Source organism: Lissotriton vulgaris, chromosome 10 (assembly GCF_964263255.1).
Source record: "Lissotriton vulgaris chromosome 10, aLisVul1.2, whole genome shotgun sequence".
Lineage (NCBI taxonomy): Eukaryota > Metazoa > Chordata > Amphibia > Caudata > Salamandridae > Lissotriton > Lissotriton vulgaris.
The window spans coordinates 947,038,372-947,063,294 of NC_141698.1; the positions used below are offsets into that span (position 1 = coordinate 947,038,372).

Consider the following 24,923-nt stretch of genomic DNA (forward strand, 5'->3'; position numbering starts at 1 on the left):
TTCCGTCTGGTTCATTAACTGCTTTGTACTGGACAGTCTTGCCTTGCTCTGACACACAGGTGTGCGGCTCATGGCTAAGACACTAAACTGTGGAGATAGAGATAGCATTTTGAAAGGGGCACAGATAAAGGATCATATGATAACAGTATTTGTTTTTTTTCGTTTTAAAACAACCCAATGCAGAAGCAGTGTGGATAGTTTGAGGGGTCACAAAGAAGTAGGCAGCAGCTCAAGAAAGAAGTCTGGGCATGACCAACAGAGTAGAAGGGTTTGAACACTAAAGGAGGGAGGGAAGACAACAGTGATATCTAGACATTCAGAAGGTAAGTGCAGCAGCAGGTCTCTTAAACACATTGGTCCAAAAATCAGACCGATCTTTATCTAGCTATAAGGGAGATAAAGTAAAGGTAGGTGCTTGAGGTGAGGAGGAAGAGACGTTTAAAGAAGGGACAAAACGGAACAAAGGGATTGCATCAGCAATCTCATCGATGAAGATATTTATAACTGAATTTTAAATTGGATTTAAAATCATTTCAAGAGCCTCTTAAATAGTCTAAGTTGCAGCAAGTGTCCAGGTGTTAAGACACAGTGGAAAATAAAAATGGAATGGTTCTTCAGACACCTAGAAGCAGGCTCCACTGGAAGAAAAGATGCTTAACCACTCTCTTCAGGACCACAACTAAAGCCCTGTTTCTACAGTGCCTATCGGTTAGCTTCCCCTCACAACCTACAGGAGAGGTGTGAATCACCAGCTTTGTCTTTTTCTGGATAAAAACGGAGTCTCTTCTTCTTCTGGGGTGTAAAGGACAGCTCTTTTAACCCTGAGAACTTATTTTAGAAACCGTGATTCAAGGTAGTACTGAAGTAATAAGCTCCATGGTCCTCTTCGAAGAATATGGGGGCCGGGATGCAGGTGGGTATTAAAAAATCTCTAATGCAGGGGTCTACTTTTTTCTCTCTATCAGGCAGCTTTCTGATCTCCAGGTGGTGAAAGTCCCCATTTAGAATGGTAACCCAGCAGTAACTTGTGCTGACCTTTAAAAACTATTACTGTAATTTTACCATGCTGCCCGACCTCTATTATGTACTTATTCTGTTTTCAGAAAGAAGCTATGCCAGGAAGCTCTCATTGTGTAACTGAGCATGGACCATCTGAGTGGTGAGCAAAGTATGCTCATTGGCTGTAAATGCAATATATTTACCCTCTGTCATATGATCTATGATGTTTGATCAAGAGCCTTTGGTCCCAAGTGTTTTTGCTCTATTGAATGTGTATGACAAGGTTTTATATTAAGATAGTGTGCCTTCCTTTCATACATATTTATAACTAAAGTAGCACAGCTTTCATTTGTTTGATTTCAGATATATAACTGCACATGAAAATCTTCTCACAGTCTTCGTGGATAAGGGCTACATTAGGACACTAGATCTGCCTCAGACAGAAGGGGCATTCATCTCTTCCAGGGATGATCATGGCTCCAAGGGCATCTGGCCAATACCGCCTGCTGCAGACAGTAGGCTTTGCTAACGGTGGGCAGCTGGTCCCCGACATCAGTTATGCTACTGCCATATAGCAATATTCCACCTGCCACAATGGCAGACTTTTTAGCTGCTAAAAGTTAGAAGCAGAGACCTTGAAGAAGCGAAATACAAATAATAGCATTCCAGCATTTTTCATAATATTTATGCTCTTCATTTAATTTTTGTATTGCAAAATAATTGCCAGCACAGTGGCTTCTGTTCTAATTGGCCGTTAACCGTTAATAAAAACTGGCAAAGATGTCAGATCAAAAATATAACTAATTTGTCGCTGGTAAATAAATGTAATTTTTAATATAGATACTTTTGTAAGTAAGTTATGGCAGAGAGTTTATAGGATACCTGTCTGTTTTCTCTACTCCATAAATAAGATAAGTTGGTATACCTGTACTACCTGGAGTCCAAGAAAATCTACCAGGTGTAACTAGGGCAACTTGGCACTGTGCACACTCTGGAAAGAAGGGGTCAGTCCTGGAGAAGGAATTCTTTAAAGGGCCGTTCAAAAGGAGTAGTGCCTTCACAATTATCGTGTGGTGTTTCTTGATGAAGTCACTAATATGTTTTGAAATAATTCACTTATTTTTATGCAAAATGTGTTAACATGGAAAGCCAAAAGATTTTCACCAGAAGGCTGGGATTTAAAAAGCAACCAAATAATCTTTTATATATCTGTGGGGTACAAGACATGGTAGAAGTAACTACCAGACAAGGTATTATATGCTCAAAATATTTTCCTTATGAAAGAAATTGGATTACTGGTTAAGGAGGGTAAAACCCTTCTCCAGCAGCAACTACAATTCTTCTCAGGGTGAAGTCACGAGCAAACGCTAAATTAACCTGTCAATTCTGGGGTAGCTTGGTACAGAGCAGTCAGACTGAATTCGGAGGCAATGGGTGAAGTATTTGTGCAACACTTCAAACAGTAATAAAGTAAAAGCCCACAACAGAGTCAGAAAATAGAGCATTTTTAATAAACAAAACAAGATCAAAACGACAAACATCCAATCAGTAGAACTGACGATATTCAATGTGAAAGAATTTAGTAAAAATAGCACCAAAAGGCATAAAGCACAAACTATAGGTAGCTGGTCGCGCAAGACTGGGACAAAGTCACAAGTTCAGGCTGACCGCTATGGACCCATTTAGGCCCACTGAATGGAGTAAACTAAATCTTGGTTTGCGGAGCGCTGCAAGGATCTACGTTGAAGATGAGTTGTGCAGCTAAAGCAATGCATCGGATCTGAGACTTTTGCAAGGGGTGACAAGTCAAACACCTTACAAAAAGTGTTAACTACTCTTGTCTAGGTTTTCACTTGTGTATTTCCTACATTAAACAGGTAATGAAAATGTCAATGGATTCTATTACATATATTGAATGCTAGAGCAAAGCCAGGCTGTTTAGGCTACCAACCATTTCCCATCCTAAATGTAGAGAAAAAACTACCAGTGCAAGCTTCATACATGCGCACACACAAACACTAACAATGGTTGTATTACAGAAAGCAACAGGGGATCATTTCTTCAGACATAGAACATGTGGACAGACTGGGCCTATGACTTGCAAGCACTCTTCACTATACTGAGCAGGTACAGACATTAATAGCAGTGATCCATCACTTACCTACTGTAATATAAACGAATACCCAGTCTACACTCTAAGATCACATCAATGCTACCCATCTTCTGCATGACTATCAACCTGGCTTCGGATCACGCTGCAGCATAGAGAACACAACCCCACATACTGTATATGACACCTCCTTGGCCTAGGTGGACAGGACTCCTGCTCCTCATATTGCTTGACCTCTAAGCTGCCTGTGATACAGTCGACCATCCAACTCTTGTTCATACCCTGGAGTGTTAATTGAGATTCACTGGCCTTTACTAGTTCTCCTCCGTCCTTTCCAATAGGCACCAATTTGTTTACATGGGCTCCTCCAAATGGCAAAAGATTCCAATCATCTGCAGAGTCCTTCAGGGCTCCAGCCTGTCCCTGGACATTTTCAACGTAGCGGACTCGCTGCTGGCACGCCAAAGGCAAGCTTGTCCGCGCACGTCCGCGACCAGCGCCAGGCACCCGGGACCTCTGCCCCACCAACGATATGACCCTCCGGCACTCCACACACTCAACCAAGGCTGCAACAACAACTGCAAGCTAGAGTCACTGGCCGACACCCACAGACCCTTCAGCTGTCACTGCTGCCGGCACACAGCACCGCCAAGAACACGGACCCAGCAAAACCCGCCCACAAGAACACAACCGAACCGAAGACCTGCAAAGCATACTCCTCAACGTCCGATCCCTCGCCAAACATGTCACCGATATCTGGGACATCCTCGACAGCACCACACCAGATGTAGCATTCATCACCAAAACCTGGACCAACACGACCTCGGGACCGGACATCGCCATCGTCATTCCCCAAGGATACAAGATCTCCAGGAAAAACCGCCCCACCTGCCCGGGAGGAGGAATTTCCATTGTCCACAAAACTACCCTCTGCCTGAGAACACTCCCCGACGAGCCCACAGACCTGATAGAACACCTTCCCTTCAAAATACTGGCCAGCCCCACCACCACCCTCCGAGGAACCCTCATTTACCGCCCCCGGGCCCTGTGGACCTTTTGCCAACTCGATCACGGACATCATCTCCCCGTAGGCCATCGCATCCACCAACTACACCCTGCTGGGAGAACTCAACTTCCACCTCGATAACCAACAGGACCCCAACACGACATTCCCCCTGGACAACCCCCACAACATTGAACTCTGCCAGATCGTGACCGAACCCACGCACTCAGCAGGGCACACCCTCAACACCCTCTTTACAACAGGAAACTCCATCACCTTCAGCTACACCACCGAACTCCCATGGACTGACCATCCATGCGTCCACTTCACCTTCAGAACACCCACCATCCACAGGCACCTGCTCCCATGAAAAATGTGGACCAGAATCACCGACGACCAGCTCACCTCCTCACTCAGCAACTCCACCCCAACCATCGCGGAATACGACAACCCCGGCACCGCAGCCAGAAGCCTGCACAGATGGATCTCTGACAGCGCCAACACCATAGCCCCCTTCAACAAAAACAACAACACCCATGCCAAGAAAGCCAGATGGTTTACCACCGAACTTCAAGAGTCCAGACGCACTTGCCGCCGCCTCGAAAAGGCCTGGAGGAACACCAGATCCACAGAAGCCCACAACAAATTCAGAGCCACCACCAACTCATCAGAAAAAACAATAAAAAAAGCGATCGAAGACAGAATCTCCACACACGCACATAACAGCAAAGAATTCTTCAATGTCATCAAGGAGTTCGCCTGACATCCCCCCCCCCACCAGATCTCTACGACAAACTCAGCACCTTTTTCCACCACAAAATGAAGAGCATCTACGAAAACTTTGACGAAGACAACCAACACACTGAACCCTCACCAACCACCCCAGACACCCTGAAGCCAGCGATTGACAACTGGATAGCCCTCACCACTGAAGACACACTGAAGACGATGAAGTCAATCCACTCAGGGGACCCCACGGACCCCTGCCCCCACCACATCTTCAACAGAGTTGCCAACACCATCGCACCCATGCTCCGCCACACCATCAACTGCTCCCTGGCGACCGCCTTGTTACCCGATGACTAGAAACACGCCAAAGTCAACCTCCTCCTGAAGGAACCCTCGGCGGACCCCAAAATCTTAAAAACTACAGACCCATCTCCCTGCTCCTGTTCCCAGTGAGAGTCACCGACAAAACCGTCAACAGCCAACCCGCCACATTCATCGAAGATCACAACATCTTTGAATCCTCCCAATCCGGTTTCAGAAAAAAACACAGTACGGAAACCACCCTTTTCGCCACAACAGACTACATCACACCCTACTGGACAAAGGAGAAACAGTAGCCCTCATCCTCCTCGACCTCTCAGCGGCGTTCGACACAGTCTCACCGCACCCTAATGCGTAGTCTTCACGACGCAGGGATCCAGGACAAGGCCCTCGACTGGATCCGCTCCTTCCTCTCAGGCGGAACGCAGCGGATCAGACTCCCCCCTCCCCTTTTCTCTCAGACCCTACAGCAACAACTTGTGGAGTCCCCAAGGGTTCTCCCTCAGCCCTACGCTCTTCAACGTCTACATGGCGCCGCTCGCCCCCATCGTCAGAATCTTAGGACTCAACATTGTGTCATACACAGACGACACCCAACTCTCCCTATCCAACAAACCCAACAACTTTTGAGAAGGCATGGAAGCCGTCGCCAAATGGATGAAAAACAGCTGCCTACAACTAAACACCAGCAAAACAGAAGTACTCATCATGGGCCGGAACCTCGCCGCCTGGACGACAGCTGGTGGCCCCCTGCCCTCGGAAACCCACCCATCCCCACGGACCATGCACGCAACCTGAGAATCATCCTGGACTCCAAGCTCAAAATGGACCGCCAGATCACCTCCGTCTCCTCCTCCTGCTTCCACAGCCCCCACCTCCTACGTAAGACCATCAAACGGATCCCCCTCGAAAACAGAAAGACCGCCACTCACGCCCTGGTCACCAGCAGACTCGACTACGGAATAAACAAAAACCTCACCCGCAAGCTGCAGAACATCCAGAACGCAGACGCAAGACTGGTCCTCAACCTGCCAAGACAATGCCACATCTCCCAGCACCTGCGCATACTCCACTGGCTCCCCATCGTGGCTAGAGTCGTCTTCAAGATGCTTACCTACGCACACAAGGCCCTCCTCGACACAGGACCAGCATACCTGACCAGCCGACTCAAATTCCATGCACCCCAAAGAACACTACAATCAGCCCAGCTCTCCTATGCCGTGATCCCCTGCACCAGAAAGACCAGATCGGGAGGCCGCTCCTTCTCCTTCCTGGCGGCCAGAGCCTGGAACGCCCTTCCGCTCCACCTCAGACAGACCACATCGCTCCCCATCTTCGCAAGAAACCTCAAAACCTGGCTCTTCGACAGACCCCCTCCTTGATGGACTGGAACCTACCCCCCCCCTCCCCTCCCCCGGGGTGAGTAGTTGCGCTTAACAAACCCATGATTGATTGATTGATATAAGGAGCACCATAGAGGCTCTATTCACAGATATCAAAATACACAAATATGATTACAATACACAATTCTAAATGAAAGCCTTCTCTGTTTTCGACAACCAACACCTCAAACACTACTTGCACCTCATCCAGACCTGCACAGCAAATGCCTACCTCAAGTGCAACCCCATCAAGACAGAAATCCTGTCATTTGCCAAGAACAACAAACAAGTAACAGGACAAACATGGCTCAATTACATGAAATATGACAGCTTTGAATCCCAACATTCAATGAATGCCAAGTCACTTAAATTCATCCTGGATATCAACATCACCATTAAGGAACCCATTGAGAAATAAAAATAGACAACCTGGTACCAGCTCTGTGTTCTAAAGAACGTAAATTGTTTCTTCCAGAAAGAAAATTCTGAACTGCTGTACAAGCCCTCAGTCCCTCACATGGATAGTGATAAATCCCTATAACACAGTCTCCCAGACTCCACATTATGTCATGACCGTCTGCCATTAATAGCACCCTACATGTCACAGCGTGTCTCATAAAAGAAATATGATCATAATGCCTCAAACTCAATTGGCTCTCCTTGCTGGAGAACAACATTCTCAAAACCAGCTACGTCATTTACAAAACCATCACACTCCGCATTCCCACTTACCTTGCAGGCAAGATCACCATCTCTGGTGGCTCCCTGCATAGAGCCAGGAGACCTTAACACTGGAGACTAAGGAGCGCAAAAAGGAAAAAACAAGGCAGCAAGCCTGTTCCACATGCAGCCAGGATCTGGAACAATATAACCAGATCCATCAGGACTGTCCCAATGCTGCTCTAATTTAGGGGCCATACATCTCTCTACATACTTAGGCGTGACTATGGGTAGGAGGATGAACTGGTCAACACAATTAGACGTTCTAGTTTTAAGGCATAACCAGTTAGCGGGTGCCCTATTAAAAAAACACCTTCTTTCAACTACTAAACCGGTGGGGCCAGCAATATCAATTTATAATGGATAAATCAGAGCTTCTATAATATATGGTGCCGAACTTTGGAGGTTCGAAAATGTATCACCCACAGTTAGGGCACAAAACAAGTTTCTGAGATCATTGACCGCCCTCCCACAATCCACCCCTTTCAAGCCTCTGCTATTAGATTTAGGATGTACTTCCTTTGATGAGGTGGCTGGATTCAGACCCCTAGCTTACTGGAGGAGGCTATGGACCACTCCAGAAATGGTAACTTATGCACAGGCTCTAATGTACATTAGGAATGCTGATTTGTCTTCAAAAATTAACTGGCTCCAGAAGCTTAAGTGTAACTTGTCTGACATGGGACTTAGACATCTGTGGGATGACCCGATAGGGAATACATTTCCCAGTAAATAGCGCTCTATTGGGGTATGATCACTAAGCAGACCCTGTCGGTGATGCACAGTAACACGCTCACAGGTATCTTTATGGAACATAAGCTTGTAGTAGAAGCAGAGGCCTACTGGAATCTGATTACGAAACCTTGCGACAAGAAATTATATCACCAATTCAGAGGGGGTACCCTTCCGCTAAGATTGTTTATGGCAAACTGGAACAATGCACCAGACACTAACTGTCCCCTGTGTTTATCACAGGAAGAGTCAATTAGTCATGTATTGTTTGTGTTGTTTGTGTGTCCGGCCTACAGTAGCCCTCGTCGCAAGTGGCTTAAGCCGCTTTGCTCCAACTTTGGTATGAGATCGGGTAAGGTAGCACTGCGTATCTTGGTAACAAATACCCGACCCGATATTGTTATAGCCATTGCGAAATATCTTAGCTGGGCATGGGCACTGCGAAAGAAAAATCTCCCTCCTCTAGGAACTATTACTTTAAGATAAGATTGGTCAGCGGTTCCTCTCTCGTAGTTTTCTGATGAAATATTCTATTTGGAAATGTTGTTAAAGTCATTTTATGAAATATTCTTAGGGTCTTCGTAATGCTTCTTTTAAATTTCATAAGTTTGTATGTTTTTAGGGTGCTACCCTTTTGATGACATTTTTATGATGTATTGTGTCTTTTATGATGGAAAAATTATCGAATAAAGATTGACTGATTGATAAAAATATTTCCTAGATTTATAAATTGGTGTGAGATTTTTTACTGTGAACTGTGTCTTATTTATTCACTCAATTGGCGTTTTCAAATACTTTCTTCTAAGTTAAGCTTGCCTGCTCACAGCCAAGCTACCATGGGTTGATCATAGGAATAATTTGAGACCTGTACTGAACCCTAGCCTGTGTTAGTGGACTTATTGCCAGTGGTAGATGCACATTTTCCACTATTAATAAACGACTTTCCAACACCTCATATACTGGTAATCAGGCCATTAAGGCCCAATTATGAATGGCTCGATAAATTCCATCCTGTGTAAAACCTCTTTACGCCTGGGATGAAATTACAAATTTAGTTTTATTTAAATGCACCCCATAACCCTCAGATGCATTGAATAAGCCAACGTTTGGTACATTTCAGCAGGTCAAACTTGTCAATTTAACCTGCGAAAACATGTAGTATTTACAATATCATGTGGATTTTGCTTTGGTAAACAACAAAATCCCATGCGATTCCCTATAAGCTTATAACCTCTTCGGTACGAGGACGGCCCCCGGCCGTCTGACGTCACGGTGGGCGTGTGCGGAAGACGGCTGGGGGTTGTCGGTTTTCCACACGCGTGGAATAATCCCGCACATCAGGAGAACTCGCACAGCAGCGAAACGATTAATAGCTGTTCTTTTATCGCAGCAGATAAATAAACGCACTATGTGCTATCGTTAATTGTCAGGATCGATAATTAACGCCTCCGCTCGTAATCAGGCCCCTAGGGCTTGATTATGGGTCTGATTATTAATTCCTTGTAATATTCTGACCCACGAGCAAACTCCTGTTTACACATGCATTGGAATTATGACTTTAACGGTATTTAATGCATCCGATAATTATCGGATGCGTTAAATAACTCAATCTTCGTTAAATTTTGGAAGGTCAAACCTGTTGAAATTTAACTGAGGAAAACATACGGTATCTATCATATCATGCGGATTTTGGTGTGTTAAACACCAAAACCCGCATTTTATTCCCCATGAACTCATAATAGGTGTTAATTAGCGCCCCGATAAATAACATACACCGTGGTATTGTTATTTATCAAGGGTAATAAATAACGCCTTAGCTTGTAATGAAGCCATATGAGAGGCTTGGTATATTCCAACCTGTGCGTAAACCCCAGTTTACATATGGACTTAAATTATATTTAATGCATCCGATAATGATCAAATGCATTAAATAGCTCAAGCTTTGTTAAATTTCGGCAAGTCAAACCTGCCAAAATTTAACAGGAGAAATGTGTACGGTATTTACCGTACCATGCAGATTTTAATGAGTTACACACCAAAACCCACATGTTGTTATTGATCACAGCAAATAAATAACGCACCCGTAGAATTGTTATTTATCAGGTGTGCTACATAACTTTTAAAGTCTTGATCAGGAACGAAGGGTCCATGTCGGATCAAAAGAGATAATGTCAGTGCACCCAATCGAACAAGCTGCTCTCAGCACCAAGAAATCATAAGCATCCAAAGGAGACAAGCAAAGGACCATAATGACCAACAGTACATTTAACCCGTTAATTGCTGCCGTCGGCCAACGGTCGTCACGAGCGCTACCTCCCCAGTGCTGCGCACGACCGTTGGCCGACAGGTCAGCATTCGTTCTCCGAACGTTCAGCACTGGGCGCTGAACGTTCGACGCTGGGAACGGGTTAAAAGGTTAACAGCGCTCATGGCACATGGTCAGAACAAACAATAACAAACACAAGATGATGGACAAAGTGCTGAAACTTTTCAACCACTCACCCCCATGCAAGAGATATGGGTTTAATTCAACTTTCTTCTGCTCATTCTGCCACACCATGTTTGGACACAGCCATATGCAAATCAGTCGTAACCCTGCTCCTCATGGGAACAGTCCAGCCAGAACTGCCAGGCACGGTCCTCCCTGGACCAGAAACAAGCATCCCCATAAGCAACATTCCGTCCATCATTTTATTTTGCTATGTAGCACCCTAAGTGGCTACGTGTAAGCCCAGACATGGGTCCCTTTCTTACTGTGCCCCTGGACTCAAGCTAGCCTGGCTAATGAGGGGCGATACCCTGAAATCAGTCCCAGGATCCTTGTTTCCGGTGCATAGAGTACCTAGCCTGGTAGTTCGAGCTGGCCTGTTCCTATGGGGAGCAGGGTCAAGACTGATTTTCATATGGGTGAGTCCAAACTGGGGTGATGTGGCGAGCAAAATAATGCAGTATTAAACCCAGATCTGTGACTGGGGATGAGCGATTGAAAGGTTTCAACGATCCGTCCATCATTTTATTTTGTGATGTTGCAGAACAAATAATACTCAATGCATTCCCCGGAAAGAGCCGCAATACCCAGCAAAGCCAACAGAAGAACCATCTCTCGGTGGAAGAGTAGAATTAAGATTGAACAACCAGTTAATGTCTGCCATCGAAAGGCATGCCTACGAATGGCGACTCTTGAATTGGTTTAAGCGTTTAGGAGACCCTCTGCAAGGCAGTGAGCATATTCTAAACATCCCGTTCACATGAATACAGAGCTGAGGTGCAGAGGTTTCTAGAAGTATGTGCTTCACTATGAGGCGTTGGGGCAGCTGCATGCTTTTCACAAAGAAACGGCACGTCAACTGACAACACAATGGTAGAAATACAATGCAGCAGTGAGGTGACTTCAAGAGACTTGTCAGCACATCACAGGTCTGAATCGATCAAGCGGAAGCTGCTGATCACATTGTTTTGCAATGAGTAAAAATGTGCACTTTGCCCATTAGCATTTTACATGAGCAACAATAAATAGCAAATATCGACGCATATGCACAGATGCGAGTAAACGGAGGCTGCTATGCATGTGACAGAATAAGGAGCACACTGCACCTCTTGTTTAGCCAAGCACAAAATAATAAGGAGCACAATGTCATCTCTTCTGTCTTGCTGCACGTGAGCAGTGCACGGAATAAACAAGAGGCTTACTGAAGTCTCTCCTGCTAGCAGAGCACAGAATAAGGACCACACATCACTCTCTCCTGCCTAGCAGAGCACAGAATAAGGAGCACACCGCACTCACTCATGTCTAGCTGCAAGAGTGCAGTGCACAGATTAAACAAGGAGTATAATGCACTCTCTCCTACCCCACTACACGAGAGGAGAGCACACAATTATTCAATCAATCAATCAATCAATCAGTGACACTTATAAAGCGCGCTACATACCCGTAGGGTCTCAAGGCGCTGGGGGGGGGGAGCCGCTACTGCTCGAACAGCCAGGTCTTCAGCTTCTTCCTGAAGGAGAGGTGGTCTTGGGTCAGGCGCAGGTCGGTCGGGAGGGAGTTCCAGGTCTTGGCGGCCAGGTAGGAGAAGGACCTTCCTCCTGTAGTCGCTCTTCGGATGCGGGGGACGGCGGCGAGGGCGTGGTTGGCTGATCGGAGGTGGCGTTTGGGAGCGTAGAAGTTGACTCGGCTGTTGAGGTAGCTCGGGCCTTGGTCGTGTAGGGCTTTGTGTGCGTGGGTGAGGAGGCGGAAGGTGATTCTTTTGTTGACGGGGAGCCAGTGAAGGTCTCTCAGATGTCCGGAGATGTGGCTGGTTCGTGGGATGTCGATTAAGAACACTGCTCTAGCCTGACCAGCTGCACGAGCACAAAATAGAGAGCACAGAATGAATAAGGCGCACACTGCTCTTTCCTGACTAGCTGCACGAGCACAAAGCACCTAATAAATAAAGAGCGTACTATTTCCCTTGTGTGGCTGCACCAGCGCAGAAACCACAATAAGAGCACACTACACTCTCCTACTCTGCCGTGCACAGAATAAACAAGGAGCACACTGCACCCTCTCCTGTCTAGCTGAGAGCAGAATAATAATGAGCACACTGCACTCTCTCCTGCCTAGCCACTGCACTGCCTAGCTGCTCGAGCAGTGCACAGAATAAACAAGGTGGACCCTGCACTCTCTGCTGTCTAGCAGACCATAGACTATTAGGCACACTGCTCGCTGCACGTGTGCCGTGCACAGAATAAACAAGGAGCACACTGCACTCTCTCCTGTCTTGCAGAGGGCAGAATATTAATGTGCACACTGCACTCTCTCCTGCCTAGTCACTGCACTCTCCTGCCTAGCTGGACGAACAGTGCACAAAATAAACAAGGTGGACACTGCACTCTCTGCTGTGTGGCAGAGCATAGAATAATAAGAAGCACACTGCACTCTGCCCTGTCTCGCTGCACGATTGCCGTGCACAGAATAAACAAGGTGGACACTGCACTCTCTGCTGTCTAGCAACCCATAGAATATTAAGCACACTGCTCGCTGCACGAGTGCCGTGCACAGAATAAACAAGGAGCACACTGCACTCTCTCCTGTCTAGCAGAGAGCAGAATAATAATGAGCACACTGCACTATCCAGCCTAGCCACTGCACTCTCTCCTGCCTAGCTCCACGAGTGTAGTGTACAGAATAAACAAAGGGCATACTGCACTCTCTGCTGTCTAGCAGAGCATAGAATAACAAAGAACACACTGCACTCTGTCCTGTCTAGGTGCAAGAGCGCAAAGCACAGAATACTGAACAGCATGCTCTCCTGTCTTGCTGCAAAAGCGCCGTAGGACTAGGGAGTGTGGATTCGCATGTGCCCTTACCTGCGTAGTGGCGCGTGAGGCCATGCCCGGCTGCCAGCAGCAGCGCGGCGGCCAGGGCAAGCAGCTTGGCGTTCCTCACGCTGAAGTGGTAGTTGATCTCGCGCTTGCCCAGGTTGTAGGCCAGGGCCGCCATCTTGGCTCCTCCATGACAACAGTGTGCGATGGAGCGAGCGGACGCTGAGGGGCAGCACTGGGTCGGCAGCAGCAGCAGGAGCCGGGAGGGGGAGGAGGAACTAGAAGCTGGGGGAGGCGGAGGCTGGCTTACCGCCGAGCCCAGCTGCCTGGGGGCCTCGCCTGTGTCGTCGAGCCCCTCCTCCTCGTCGGATGAAGACAGTAACAGCGGCTCCCCCTCGGCATCTCGCTTCCCCCGTGGCTGCTTCTTCTTCTTGGACCCCTTCTCGTCCTCTAGGCGCAGGCAGGGGGCGTCCTTCTCCCCCACGCTCTCCTTACGGTAGCGGGCCGCCACGGTGAAGTGCTCGGACTCGGCTTCGCTGGTGTCCGCTGCCCCCGTCGCGTGGTTCTGCTCCCGCCCGTCCGCCGCTGACATCTAGCCCAGTAGGCGGCTGCGGGAGTCCTTTGCGCGGCTTGCCCCCCAGCGCTCGGCGGGAAACTCTGCCCTGCCTCGTCACTGGCACTCTGGCGACAACCCGGGTCTTTGAAATCAGACTTGGCGGCTGAGCCTGCCTTTTGGGATCAGGGTCCAGCTCTTGCATACAACCCACGCCTCCTTATTAGGGTACTCTTTCCACAGGCTTCTCTCGTTGGGTTTGATCCGTTCCTACATGGGCGAGGTCCCCTCACCTCTAGGACACAACTCAGTTTGGGACGCTGGTTTGTTTTCTGTACGGAGACTCCAGCCTGGGTTAGCCCAGTGTCCCAACTTTTTCACTCCTGCTTCAGTGTCGGATGTTCTTACCCCAGCTGAGAGATCTTGTTCAAGGGCAGTCCGCCTTCTTGCCCAAGTTCGTGGCTTCGGTTGAGACCCTGAGACCCTAAGAATAAGATCCGACTGCTTCCCCGGCACAGGCGTCCCGCCCTCGGTAGTTGAGGGAGTTAAGTTGTTGTCGTCTGCTTGCAGAGTCCACTTGACTTGTTTCAGGAAGAAGTTTTTTGTTCGATCTTTTCTCAGGGGCGGTTAAAAGAATAACGTCCAGTTTCCTCGAAGTTGAATTTGCTTTCGTTTGCAGAAAAATAATAAATCGTCGAAACAATCTGCCTTTAAGTACTGTAATCTTAATGCTCAAAACGGTACTCGCGGTTCCAGAGGGGAGTTCGAGCCCAAAGTCGCAAACTTAATGTTACTAAGGGAACTAATAAAAGCAAAAAAGCTTCCAAGGAGTGTGTAAGTAGAAAGACCGCAGGGGCAGGTGCTCCGATGTTCTCCGTACTCAGGTATACAGTGAAGGCCAATGTGGCACCAGTGACGGGGAAGGAAATAAGGAGGGGTTAAGGGCGAGCAGAACAAGCTCCTAAGCAGGTTCAGCCTGTCCCTGGTTGCTGTCACTTCCGAGCCTATCAGGCAAACTCTTCGTGCGGGTTTGCTCGACCTGTTGGACTCGGGATAAACGGAGGTCATTCAGTTAATTCACTCTTGTTAGGGAGGCCCACAGAAAGGACAAATCTTAAACTGATAAAACAAGACAATGGATATTTCGATTTGCAATTGATCTTTATTCGGCTAAATTATGGCCATAAAAGACGCTAAACAATGGAGCTGTCCTAAAGGCTAGGGCGGTCGACCTCTAATCTGGTGACTAGGTTCGAGTCTTCGGCAATGACGCTGAACATCCTGTGATTCTGGGCAAATCACTTAATCTCCCCCTGCCTAACAGACATTAATGTGTCCTCATGTAATGCAACTGGTGCTATGTACAGCGCTCTTGCGCTATATAAAATGATGTAAAATAAAATAAACATTATTCTGCATTTATGTAAAGTCCAGGGTGCCAGATAAAACTGATAAATATTTTAAACATATGGTAAAAGACATAAAATATAGAATTTGAAAACTGACCAGCAGATAAATATTTTTTGATGAGGGTGGACCCTCCATAGTTTTGTTAGTTCTAACTGCAGCTGTTAACAAGCATTTGCAATTGAACAGGTCTCACGTTTGTGAGAGGTAGAGCTGTTGGCATTGTAAATGGTAGTGGATGTACGTAGACATGGACGTGCAGTAGGCACACTGTCTATCTTTAGTACCAGCCAGAGCGTCTGGTAAACTACTGCAGTTCAGTACCCGCTCGATCGTGAGCACCACTACCCTTCCCAGGCAAATAGAAAACAAGATGGACGGTGCTGCTTTGGAACGCATTATGGGAATGCATTATAATTGTGCGTTCCAAAGGAGTGGCTGCCATCTTGCATGCTTATGTTGACGGTAGTGGATATGGCGTTAGGGCTACAGCGGCTGACTTTTAGGCCGGCAGACAGAATTTGAGTATTGGAGGCTCAACACTGTGTGTGTGTGTGTGCGTAAATCACTTATTGTAAAGTGCTCCGATACCTTGTAAAGTGCTCCGATACCTGTAAAATTGCAAAAGGAAGAAACAAAGAAAATAAGTAGGGACAGGCAGGTGCCCCAAATCCTGTGAAATTCCAACACGAAAAAAACAAACGCAAAATAAGCATGGACGAGTGGAAAAGCTACAATTTCAAACAGTTCTTCTAAACCCTTACATATAGAAGCTTGGCAAAGATGGCGTAGGGAATGGGAGGAGGAGAAATAGTACCTGCATTAAAGCGGAAGGCCACTAATTAAGTAGAATTAACCTGTCGTTCAGCTGTACTACTCCAGCTCCAAACAGAAATGTCGAGACCAGGAACCAATGAGGAGCCACCAAAGAAGAGCAACACTATAGTCAACATATGCTAAGCAACGGGTGGGATTACACTCTTTATAGTGATTACAGCAGGTCTTTCAGACAGTGCATGCGTGCTGCCTAGGCGTGACCTAAAAAGGAGCACACCTTATAGCAAATGATGGGTGTGTTCAATGGTTGCAGATGGAATTAATGCCTATCTACATTTGCCCAATAATTTGAACAGAAGCCTATGAAGGTATCTAAAAAAGTTATAGAAAAATATGTAATGTAACAACGATTGTTTAGAGACCCTTTTGCAAGAGCAGATTGAGATAAGTCCATGGATAAGGCAGACATGCCAGTTATCACCTGTCTACTAGTTTAACACTTCGCTCACTGATGGGCCTCTACTTTGAACTGATGATGCATCAAGGCTGGGATTGCATAGCCAGAGACGGAGACCAAGATGGTGAGAGGAGCTCAAGAATTGAGCTCTGTAGTCTGGGGATCGAAATTGCCAACATTTCCCTGTTTATCCCTCGCTGGCCCTACTGTTTAAGGCACCAGAACATGGGAACCTCATGGTTGTAACTCTATGCATACGTGGCAACAAACCTTACCTGAGTCGATCAGAAGGTATCCTCCGCTACAGGAACAAGACCTCGCTGGTGAAGAACCACCGCTCGAACAAGCTCACCCACATCACAGAAGGCTGATCGAGACCCCCCAGGATAAAGCAGAGACAAGAAGCGGTCTTGCAGGAAAAAACATCAGGACTTCAGCACCCTGTTCACAGGAGGACGACCTAAGGAGAGTGCACATCACCAGAAGAAGCGTTGCATTATCCAAGACCGCAGAGGTGACGACCCTCCCGAGCAAAGGAGCTGCCACAACATCGATGGGGAACGAGTGTCCCGGTATAAGCACACATATTGGAAAGATCTTCCAGTGCATGACCGTGCACTCCGACTCTCCCTCCACTCCGACTCTCTCATCGCAGAAGTTCTCAGGACCCCAAAGGAGACAACCTGACCAGAGTTCATCTTCCACCTCATCGTCGGAGAGGAGCGAAGCCAGAGGCAGCTTTCAGACACCCGGATGATCTCCGTGGCAGGTATGCAGCTAACTGCAGGTACTTCTCCCTCCCTCTCTCCTCTTGCCTCAATCACGAGACAAGCTGTGCAGTTGCTCACACCGCCGTTAGTTAGGATAAACCCCTTTGCGCATGCAACGCTCTTCTGTAACTCTAGCAAGCGGTAGCAATCTATAAATTGGGACCCATCGTGTTTGCATAGCTAACAAGACGTGGAGCACTAGACCACACTGCTCTCGGTGTATGTAATGTGATGCATGATCCAAGGAACTGGCCCTACGGATATTTTGATTTAAATGTTGATTTGGGCGTTTCCACTATTTTGCTTTATTTTTTACTTTTTTCCCCTGCTCATTCCAGCACCTGATTAACTAACACCATCGATGGCCCATTCATGACAAATACAACCAATGGAAAGAGACGTAGTACTTTACCCAGAGACGCTGTCGCATGGAAAGAGCGATAGGACTACACACCTGATCCAAACCATCACTGGTCAAACAAGCAGCCATCTTGGAACGGCTTTTCTATTAGTTATATTTAAACTATTGCATAACCCTGACCTCACCCTTGAATTACCTAAACACCCAACTCACGGAGGTAGATATGGCCACATATTCTGACAGCCACTATGCTCTAAATCAGTAAGATTTACTCAGAATAAAAAACAAACACAAGCCCCTACTTCGACATTTCCACAAACTCATAACTAGTCCCCTCTATTTAAGTTCCTCTTCAAGGCATCAACTCTATCTACCTCTCATACTCTCTGGCCCTCCCCATCCAAGTTTCTCTTCAGTGCATCAATTCTCTCTACCTCTCATACTCTGACACCCCCACCCCAAAAAAAGTCAGTCGCAAGATATACTACTTTTCCTACTCTCTGACCTTTTCTCCCCCTCTCAATAAAGACCACCTACAACATTGAGCTAACAGGCTTGCACACATACTCCATTAAATACCTCATAACCTTACAAAAATGCAGCCAAAAGCTTTAAACATAGTTTATTAAAATTTCACCCAGGAGTTCCAATTTCTGATCCTCTATTTCTTAAACTAGAAAGGGCATATAACAAATGACATCATCTTCTATAACAAAAGAAGGGCACAATGGCGGAAAGCCTTTCTTGCATTATTCTCGATTGCATCCACTAAGACAACACCACATGGGCTTACACTATCCATCATTCATTGCCTCCCTGTTCTATAAAGCGGCAGCGAAATTCACCTTGTATCATAAGGGAATCATCCTCATGCAAGCCTCAGACCAGAACCTGAATTTACTGGATAACATATTTCCGCACATCAAAGAGAGGGTTGTTAGACCCCTTCCCACCTCCCCAGAATACCACTCTCCCAGAACTCTGCCTGACTCCCTTACTTGTCCTCCTCCTTTCAGCTCCCATTGTGTACATACACCTGCCCCAATTGACCCCCCCACTGTATGACATACAACTATCCAAATCCTACTCCTCCCCAGCACCACTTCCACTATGCCTATCACTCCACACACAAGTGTCCCTCTCCTCCAGCCTTCCCATGCCGCATCCATTCCCCTCCCTACCGATTACACAACTCAACCCACCCCACCTCGCTCTCTATGCCCAGCATCTCCACTACAAACTCTGCCTCAATCTCCCCCTACACTTGTACATCCGATCAGCTAGCGTTCCTCCAGCACACATTACCCCTTCACACCCCTTCTCTACTTCCCACTTTCCACGGACTACAACACTGAAAAACCCAGGAACCCAGACTAGTAACCCTCCCTCACCTACCTACCTACAGACCAGGCGATGAATACTATAACTCTGACTCCTGACCCCAGACTGGAAAATATATAAATATCTCTACAACAACTCAAAGAAGACATCCAAACTCTTCTTGACCTGATTCTGATACAACCAAGACCACGTGTGAAATTCTTCCAACAATCGCCTGCTAGCTCTACGATACAGAAACACCCTAGATAAAAAACAGTACCTGACCCCAATGCCTTATCCCGCCCGTGCAGAATAAAACCTCACTATCACTGCAAGAGCTAACCTCTCTACTCCATTCCTATGAGCCCCCAACTCCACCCCCTCTATGCACACACAGACAATACACTGATATGGTCCTCTATTCAATCCATCCCTCCAAACCCCGATAGAGCCACAAGACACATTCCTAGAGGCATCGTTGAAAAAAAACCGCAAGAGTTCCCATCTTACAAACCCCAACACTATACCTACCAAGCCCCAGCTAAAATGTATCCAACTAAGCTGTAGGTCGGCCGCACGGCATGCCGCTGATATAGCTGACCTCATAATTTTTACAGAAACTTGGCTTAACAATTCATCCTTGCCCATTCTAGACATACTAGTCCCCCGTAACTATCACATCACAAGACTAGATAGAATTGATAAGCTTGGAGGTGGTATTGCCTGCATACACCGGTACTACCTCTCCGTGAAACATTTCATGTCCCCGGTTTTCTCCTCTTGTAAATACTTATGTCTAGAAATCTCTAACAATAATAACCCAATATGCTCACTTCACTCATTTTACCATCCACCAAGAAACAACCTTACCTTTATTGAACACATAATGGATATCCTAGCCACAACTGCTGGACACAAGAACACGCAGATATTCCTAGGGGACTTCAACCTCCACTGGAATCACCCAGATGACCATGAGGTCAATTGCCTCAAAGCTTACTTGACTGACCTTAACCTATCCCAAATTTGTGACAGCCCCACACATGGAAAAGGCTCAAACCTAGGTCTAGTAATCTCCAAAGCGGACTCCATCCAGCTGGAATCGATACTCCCATGTGACTGGTCTGACCATCACATCATCACTTTCCATATCAATGAATCAGTTAAACTACTCTATGTCCAACCCAAGAGAACCTGGAAGAGAAACCTAAAAAAACGCCAATCCTATCTCACTTGCAACCGCTAGCCCTATCTTAACGCCCCCCCACCTGACAGTTATTATTATTTATTTATTATTTATTTAGAAGTTTTCTATAGCGCTAACAAGACCCGAAGGTAGCAGAGCGCTTTACAGTAAAGGGAATGAAAAGGTGAACAACAAGACACGTAACAAATAAAGGCGGTCAACGAAAGACAATTTGGAAGGAGGAAAAGTTCGGACAGCAGGACTACTTGGTAATAGGATACAGAGATACCACATAGTTCTGGGGATGCTTGCTGATCCTAGAAACCCACAACCTAGGGAACGGATAAGGAACAAGGATTTGAGTTGGCTCTTGAATTCCGCATAGGACGGTATAGTTCTGATGTGCGGGGGGATGGAGTTCCATATTTTGGGGGCATTTCCTGTGAAGGAGCAGCCCGCAGTTCTCTTCTTTCTGGTTTTTGGTAGGATGAGCAGCAGGGAGTTAGAGCTTCTCAAATTTCTAACTTGGCCTGCTTTTTTGAGCTTGTTTGCCAAGTATTCTGGTTTTCCGGTATGGAGGGCCTTGTGTGTTAGGCAGGGCGTTCTGAAGGTACTACGCATTTCCACAGGGAGCCATTCGAGTTCTTTGAGTGCTGGGGAGATGTGGTCAGATTTTTTGCAGCCTGTGATCATTCTCGCTGCCGCATGAAGTGTTGTTTTTAGTGGGGCCAGGTGTGATTTGGGGATGCCTTTTAGGATTGAGTTCCCATAGTCCAGTCTTGATAGAACTAGAGATTGCGTGGCTAGTTTGAGGTCCTTGTTGGGAATGAAAGGTTTGATTTTGTTCAGAAGTCTGAGGTTAAAGAATGCACTTTTTGCCGAGTTCTTAATGTGGTTTGTCAAGGTTAGTTTGGGGTCTAGAGTAAAACCCAGAGATTTTACGGAGTCAGCTCGCGTGAGATTACCTTTAAGAGCATCGATCGACTTCAGCCATTCGGTGATTTGAGGGTTGTCTTCTTTGTTTATGATGAGAAGTGTTTCGGTCTTGTCGGGATTGAGTTTCAAGTGATTCTTTGTCAGCCAATTTTGAACGTCATTTAGGACATCATTTAGTCTGTGGATGTCATTAAGAGAAGAGGTTTCCAGGTAGATCTGCGTGTCATCCGCGTAGAGTTGGAAGTGGATGTTGGCATTCCTGAGTAGTTTGGCGAGCGGTTCCATATAGACGTTGAAGAGCTGAGGAGAAAGTACTGATCCTTGGGGGACACCCTTGTTGACTTGCTGGGTTTCGGAGGTGAAGTTCTTCATTTTTATTATTGGTGAGCGGTTATGTGGAAAGGAGGTAAACCACTTGAGAACTACCTCGCCGAGGCCAGCTCTTACTTGCAGAGTCTTGATGAGGAGCTTATGGTCCACCGTGTCGAAAGCTGCGGAGAGATCAAGGAGTATGAGGAGGCAGCACTTATCTGCGTCAAGAGAACCATGAATGTCGTCTATGATGTTCAGCATCGCGGTTTCTGTGCTGAGTACGCAGCGTTCCAGTGTTAAAGCGAGCAGGGGAGGTTAGATATTGGTCTGAAATTGTTCAAGTCAGTTGAGTCAAGACCGGGTTTTTTCAGCAGAGGGGTGACTTGCCCCATTTTTAGACTTTAGACAATCGGGGATCACTCCGCTTTGTAAGGAGCTGTTTATGATTTTGCCCCAGATAGGTGCTAAGGTGAGCTTCATTTTTTTGACTAGTGAGGGAGGAATGGGGTCTGAGATGTGTGCTGATGGTTTGGAGGTCGAGATCAACGAGATTATCTCTGTTTCCTGTATGGGGTGAAAGCTTAGCCAAAGGAGGGGAGAGGAGCCAGATGAGAGGGCCTGTGGGCTGGCCGAGTTGCTCTTCTGGAAGTGTAAGTTGTTGATGTCTAGAGATAATTCAATTTTTAAGACCTTGTCTTTGAAGAAGTTGGCGAAGTTATCGCATAGTTCTTTGGACGCCTGCAGGGGTGGGGGCAGAGGCTTGGATGTTTGATGTCTGATTATGTTGTAGAGCTCCTTCGGTCTGTTTTTGGATTTGACTAAAGCCTCTCGGAAGAAGCTGGATTTCTTGTTTTTGATATGGTTGTTATACTTCCTACGGGCTGTTTTTAGTTGTAGTCGAAGGGTGGCGGTTGGGTTGTTTCTCCACTTTCTTTCTTTGGCTCTCAGGATTCTTCTTTCTGCGTTGAGGTCCGCGTTGAACCAGGTTTTGGATGGGGTGGCACGGCTTCTTTTGAGCTTTAGAGGAGCTAGATTGTCGAGAATGGAGACTAGCTCGGAGTTATACTGGTCGATGAGATCATTGGTCGAGAGGTGCAGAGAGTTGTCTGGAAGAGGTGAACTTAGCTGACCTTCTAGGATATCTTGGGGTACTTAGGAGAGGTTCCCGACCATTTAGGGGGGTCTTGAGGAGGTTTAAGCGGGATGGTGGGGTGATTGATGTGAAATAAGATCATATGATGATCTGACCAGTCAACGGGGAGTATGTGGTTGACCGTGGTTGAATTCTTTTGTGCAATGATGGCATCCAGTGTGGCTCCTTTGTAATGTGTCTCCTCAGTACAGTGTTGAGTAAGGTTGTTATCAGCGAGGAGGCTGGATAGCGATCTGATTAGAGGGTTATGAGTTTCGTTCCATCGGAGATTCAAGTCACCAAGAATTAAGTTTTTGGAATCGCCGAGTGCGTCTTGTGCAATCAGGTTGGATAGTTGTTCTCCAAACTCATTGTTTCTGCCCGGGGGGTGATAGAGTAGGTGGCACGGTAGAGAGTCGTTGTCTTTTGTCTTGATGACAGCGGATAGACATTCAAATGAGTCGTACTCGAAGGAGGAGATTTCTGTGATGCTCCAGCTGTCCTTGTGGATGATAGTGACCCCACCTCCTCGTTGTTCTATCCTGTCTTTGGAGATGAGGGAGAAACCAGGTGGAACCAGCATGTCTAGGCAGGGAGGAGATGTCTTATTTAGCCAGGTCTCAGTGAGGAACGCAACGTCAATGTCATGAGTGAGGATAGCTTCAGCTAAGTCCGTTGCGTGTAGTGAGGCCGGTCTGCAATTGATTAGGAGTCAGTTGGTGATTTTCTCCTGATTGCTGGTGGTTTTATCTTTAGCCTCTCTAGGTATAGCGGTGAGGACTGGTAATCTCGGTCGTTTGAAAATGGGTAGATCTTTCCGGTGACCCGTGATTACTTGGATTTTGGATTTAGGTGAGTCTGCAATGGGAGAGTCGTAGGTAGCGGCTAGTAAGGCTGCTTCCATGTCTGACATAGGAGCTTCTGATCTAAACGGCCTGGAGGTCAGGTGTTTTGAGCCCGCTAGGGTGGAAGATGAGATTGAGGTCAAGGGCCTGGTGCATGGGCTCCGGATGATTCGGATTTTTTAGGAGCAGAACCCAGGACCTTGGGATGGGGATCGATAGGCTGGGCACTGAGGGCTTCTGAGGGCCCCTGGGAGATGTTGGCGTTGGCGAGGAGGGGGGTTTGAAGGGATTACAGGCTATACCGAGGTTAAAGAGGATTTGTATTAAGCCTTGGGTGATAGTGTCGACCTGGTTTTCGAGGGCTGCGAGCCGCTTTGTTATGGAATCAAGGGAGGGGTTGTGGGCATCAGGAGTGGGGCCGAGCGTGTTATGGTTCGAGAGGATGGGTTGGGAGATAGGGATCGGGGTAGAGGGCGGGGGAGGGGTGCGGAGAGGGCTAGGAGGAGGTTTAGACATGGGAGAGATAGGGAGAGGGACAGGAGGAGGATTAGACAGGGGAGGTTTGAGAGTTGGGGGAGACTCGAGGGGAGGCTCGTAGGCTGGGTGCTGCCTGTTGGCGGGGAGGTGATTGTCGTAGGAGGCGGTCGGTGGCTGTGGTTGGGGGAGGTGAGGTGGTTGGAGGGAGGGGTAGGGGGTGAGATTTGAGTTTCCTGTTGGTGGTGGTGGATGGCTGTGCGTGGGGGATGAGACATGGCGGCGGAGAGGGAGCCTGTCGGGCTGTGTATGGATTGAGAAGGGGCATATCGAGGTCTTCTCTGTTAGCTATGGGAGTGGTCGGTGAGGGCGGAGGAGCGAGGTGAGGGGGGGTAGGGAGGGCTGACTTAAGTGCGGGAAATAGGAAGTCGAAAGCTTCCAGGTTCTCATTGTTGGCTTGGATGAGGACTGTGCCATTGGTGAAGATAGTCATGGTTGTATAGCCTCTACCAACTGATCTGAACGAGAGAATCGCGGTTAATTTGCAGCTATGGGGAGTGGAGGTAGTTTTGGCGATGAACATCCGCGTTCTGATCGTGGAGACCCAATATTCAGGTCTTTCAGTATGGAATATTAGATCCATCTTCATCGGTCCATTGAAGGCCGAGTGGTAGATGTCAATGATTAGGGTTTCTTTATGTTTCCGGATGAGTTTTTGCTTGAAAGTGCGTCGCAGCTTTGTAGAGAGGAGGGGGGGGAGATGATGGTGAAGGAGTTCCGACTGTGAGGTTTGAGGTGGGCAAGTGGGACTGGTGGAGGAGGGGGAAGCTGGTCCCGGGCCATCGTAAGGGTAGAGATGGGGGGAGCCAGATTAAGTTGCGGTGTGGAGCTTGGGTGGCCCAGAGGGCAGGCGACAGGCCGAATTAGGGTTTTTCGTCAGCGCGGTTCATCAGGACATGAGACTTGGGATCCTGTGGGGCAATGAGTCTGGAGATCAATGGCCGAGGGGTCACTTAGCTTGGCTTGCGGTGCTGAGGGCTTGAGTTCACAGGTAGAGGCTGCTCCAGGGCGGCAGAAGTCAGGGGCGTCCGGT

The 24,923-nt window shown here is 47.3% G+C and overlaps 1 protein-coding gene across 1 annotated transcript in view; it reads right to left on the minus strand.

Annotated features, from left to right (window-relative positions):
• The window catches only part of CASD1 (CAS1 domain sialic acid O acetyltransferase 1), a 163,384-nt gene extending 147,507 nt beyond the window's left edge, over nt 1–15,877 (minus strand). Inside the window, exon 1 of the mRNA XM_086941948.1 lies at nt 13,346–15,877. Coding sequence (XP_086798074.1) covers nt 13,346–13,892 — 547 coding nt within the window. The 5' untranslated portion in view covers nt 13,893–15,877. The remainder of the gene's footprint in view (nt 1–13,345) is intronic.
• Between the last annotated feature and the right edge of the window lie 9,046 nt (nt 15,878–24,923).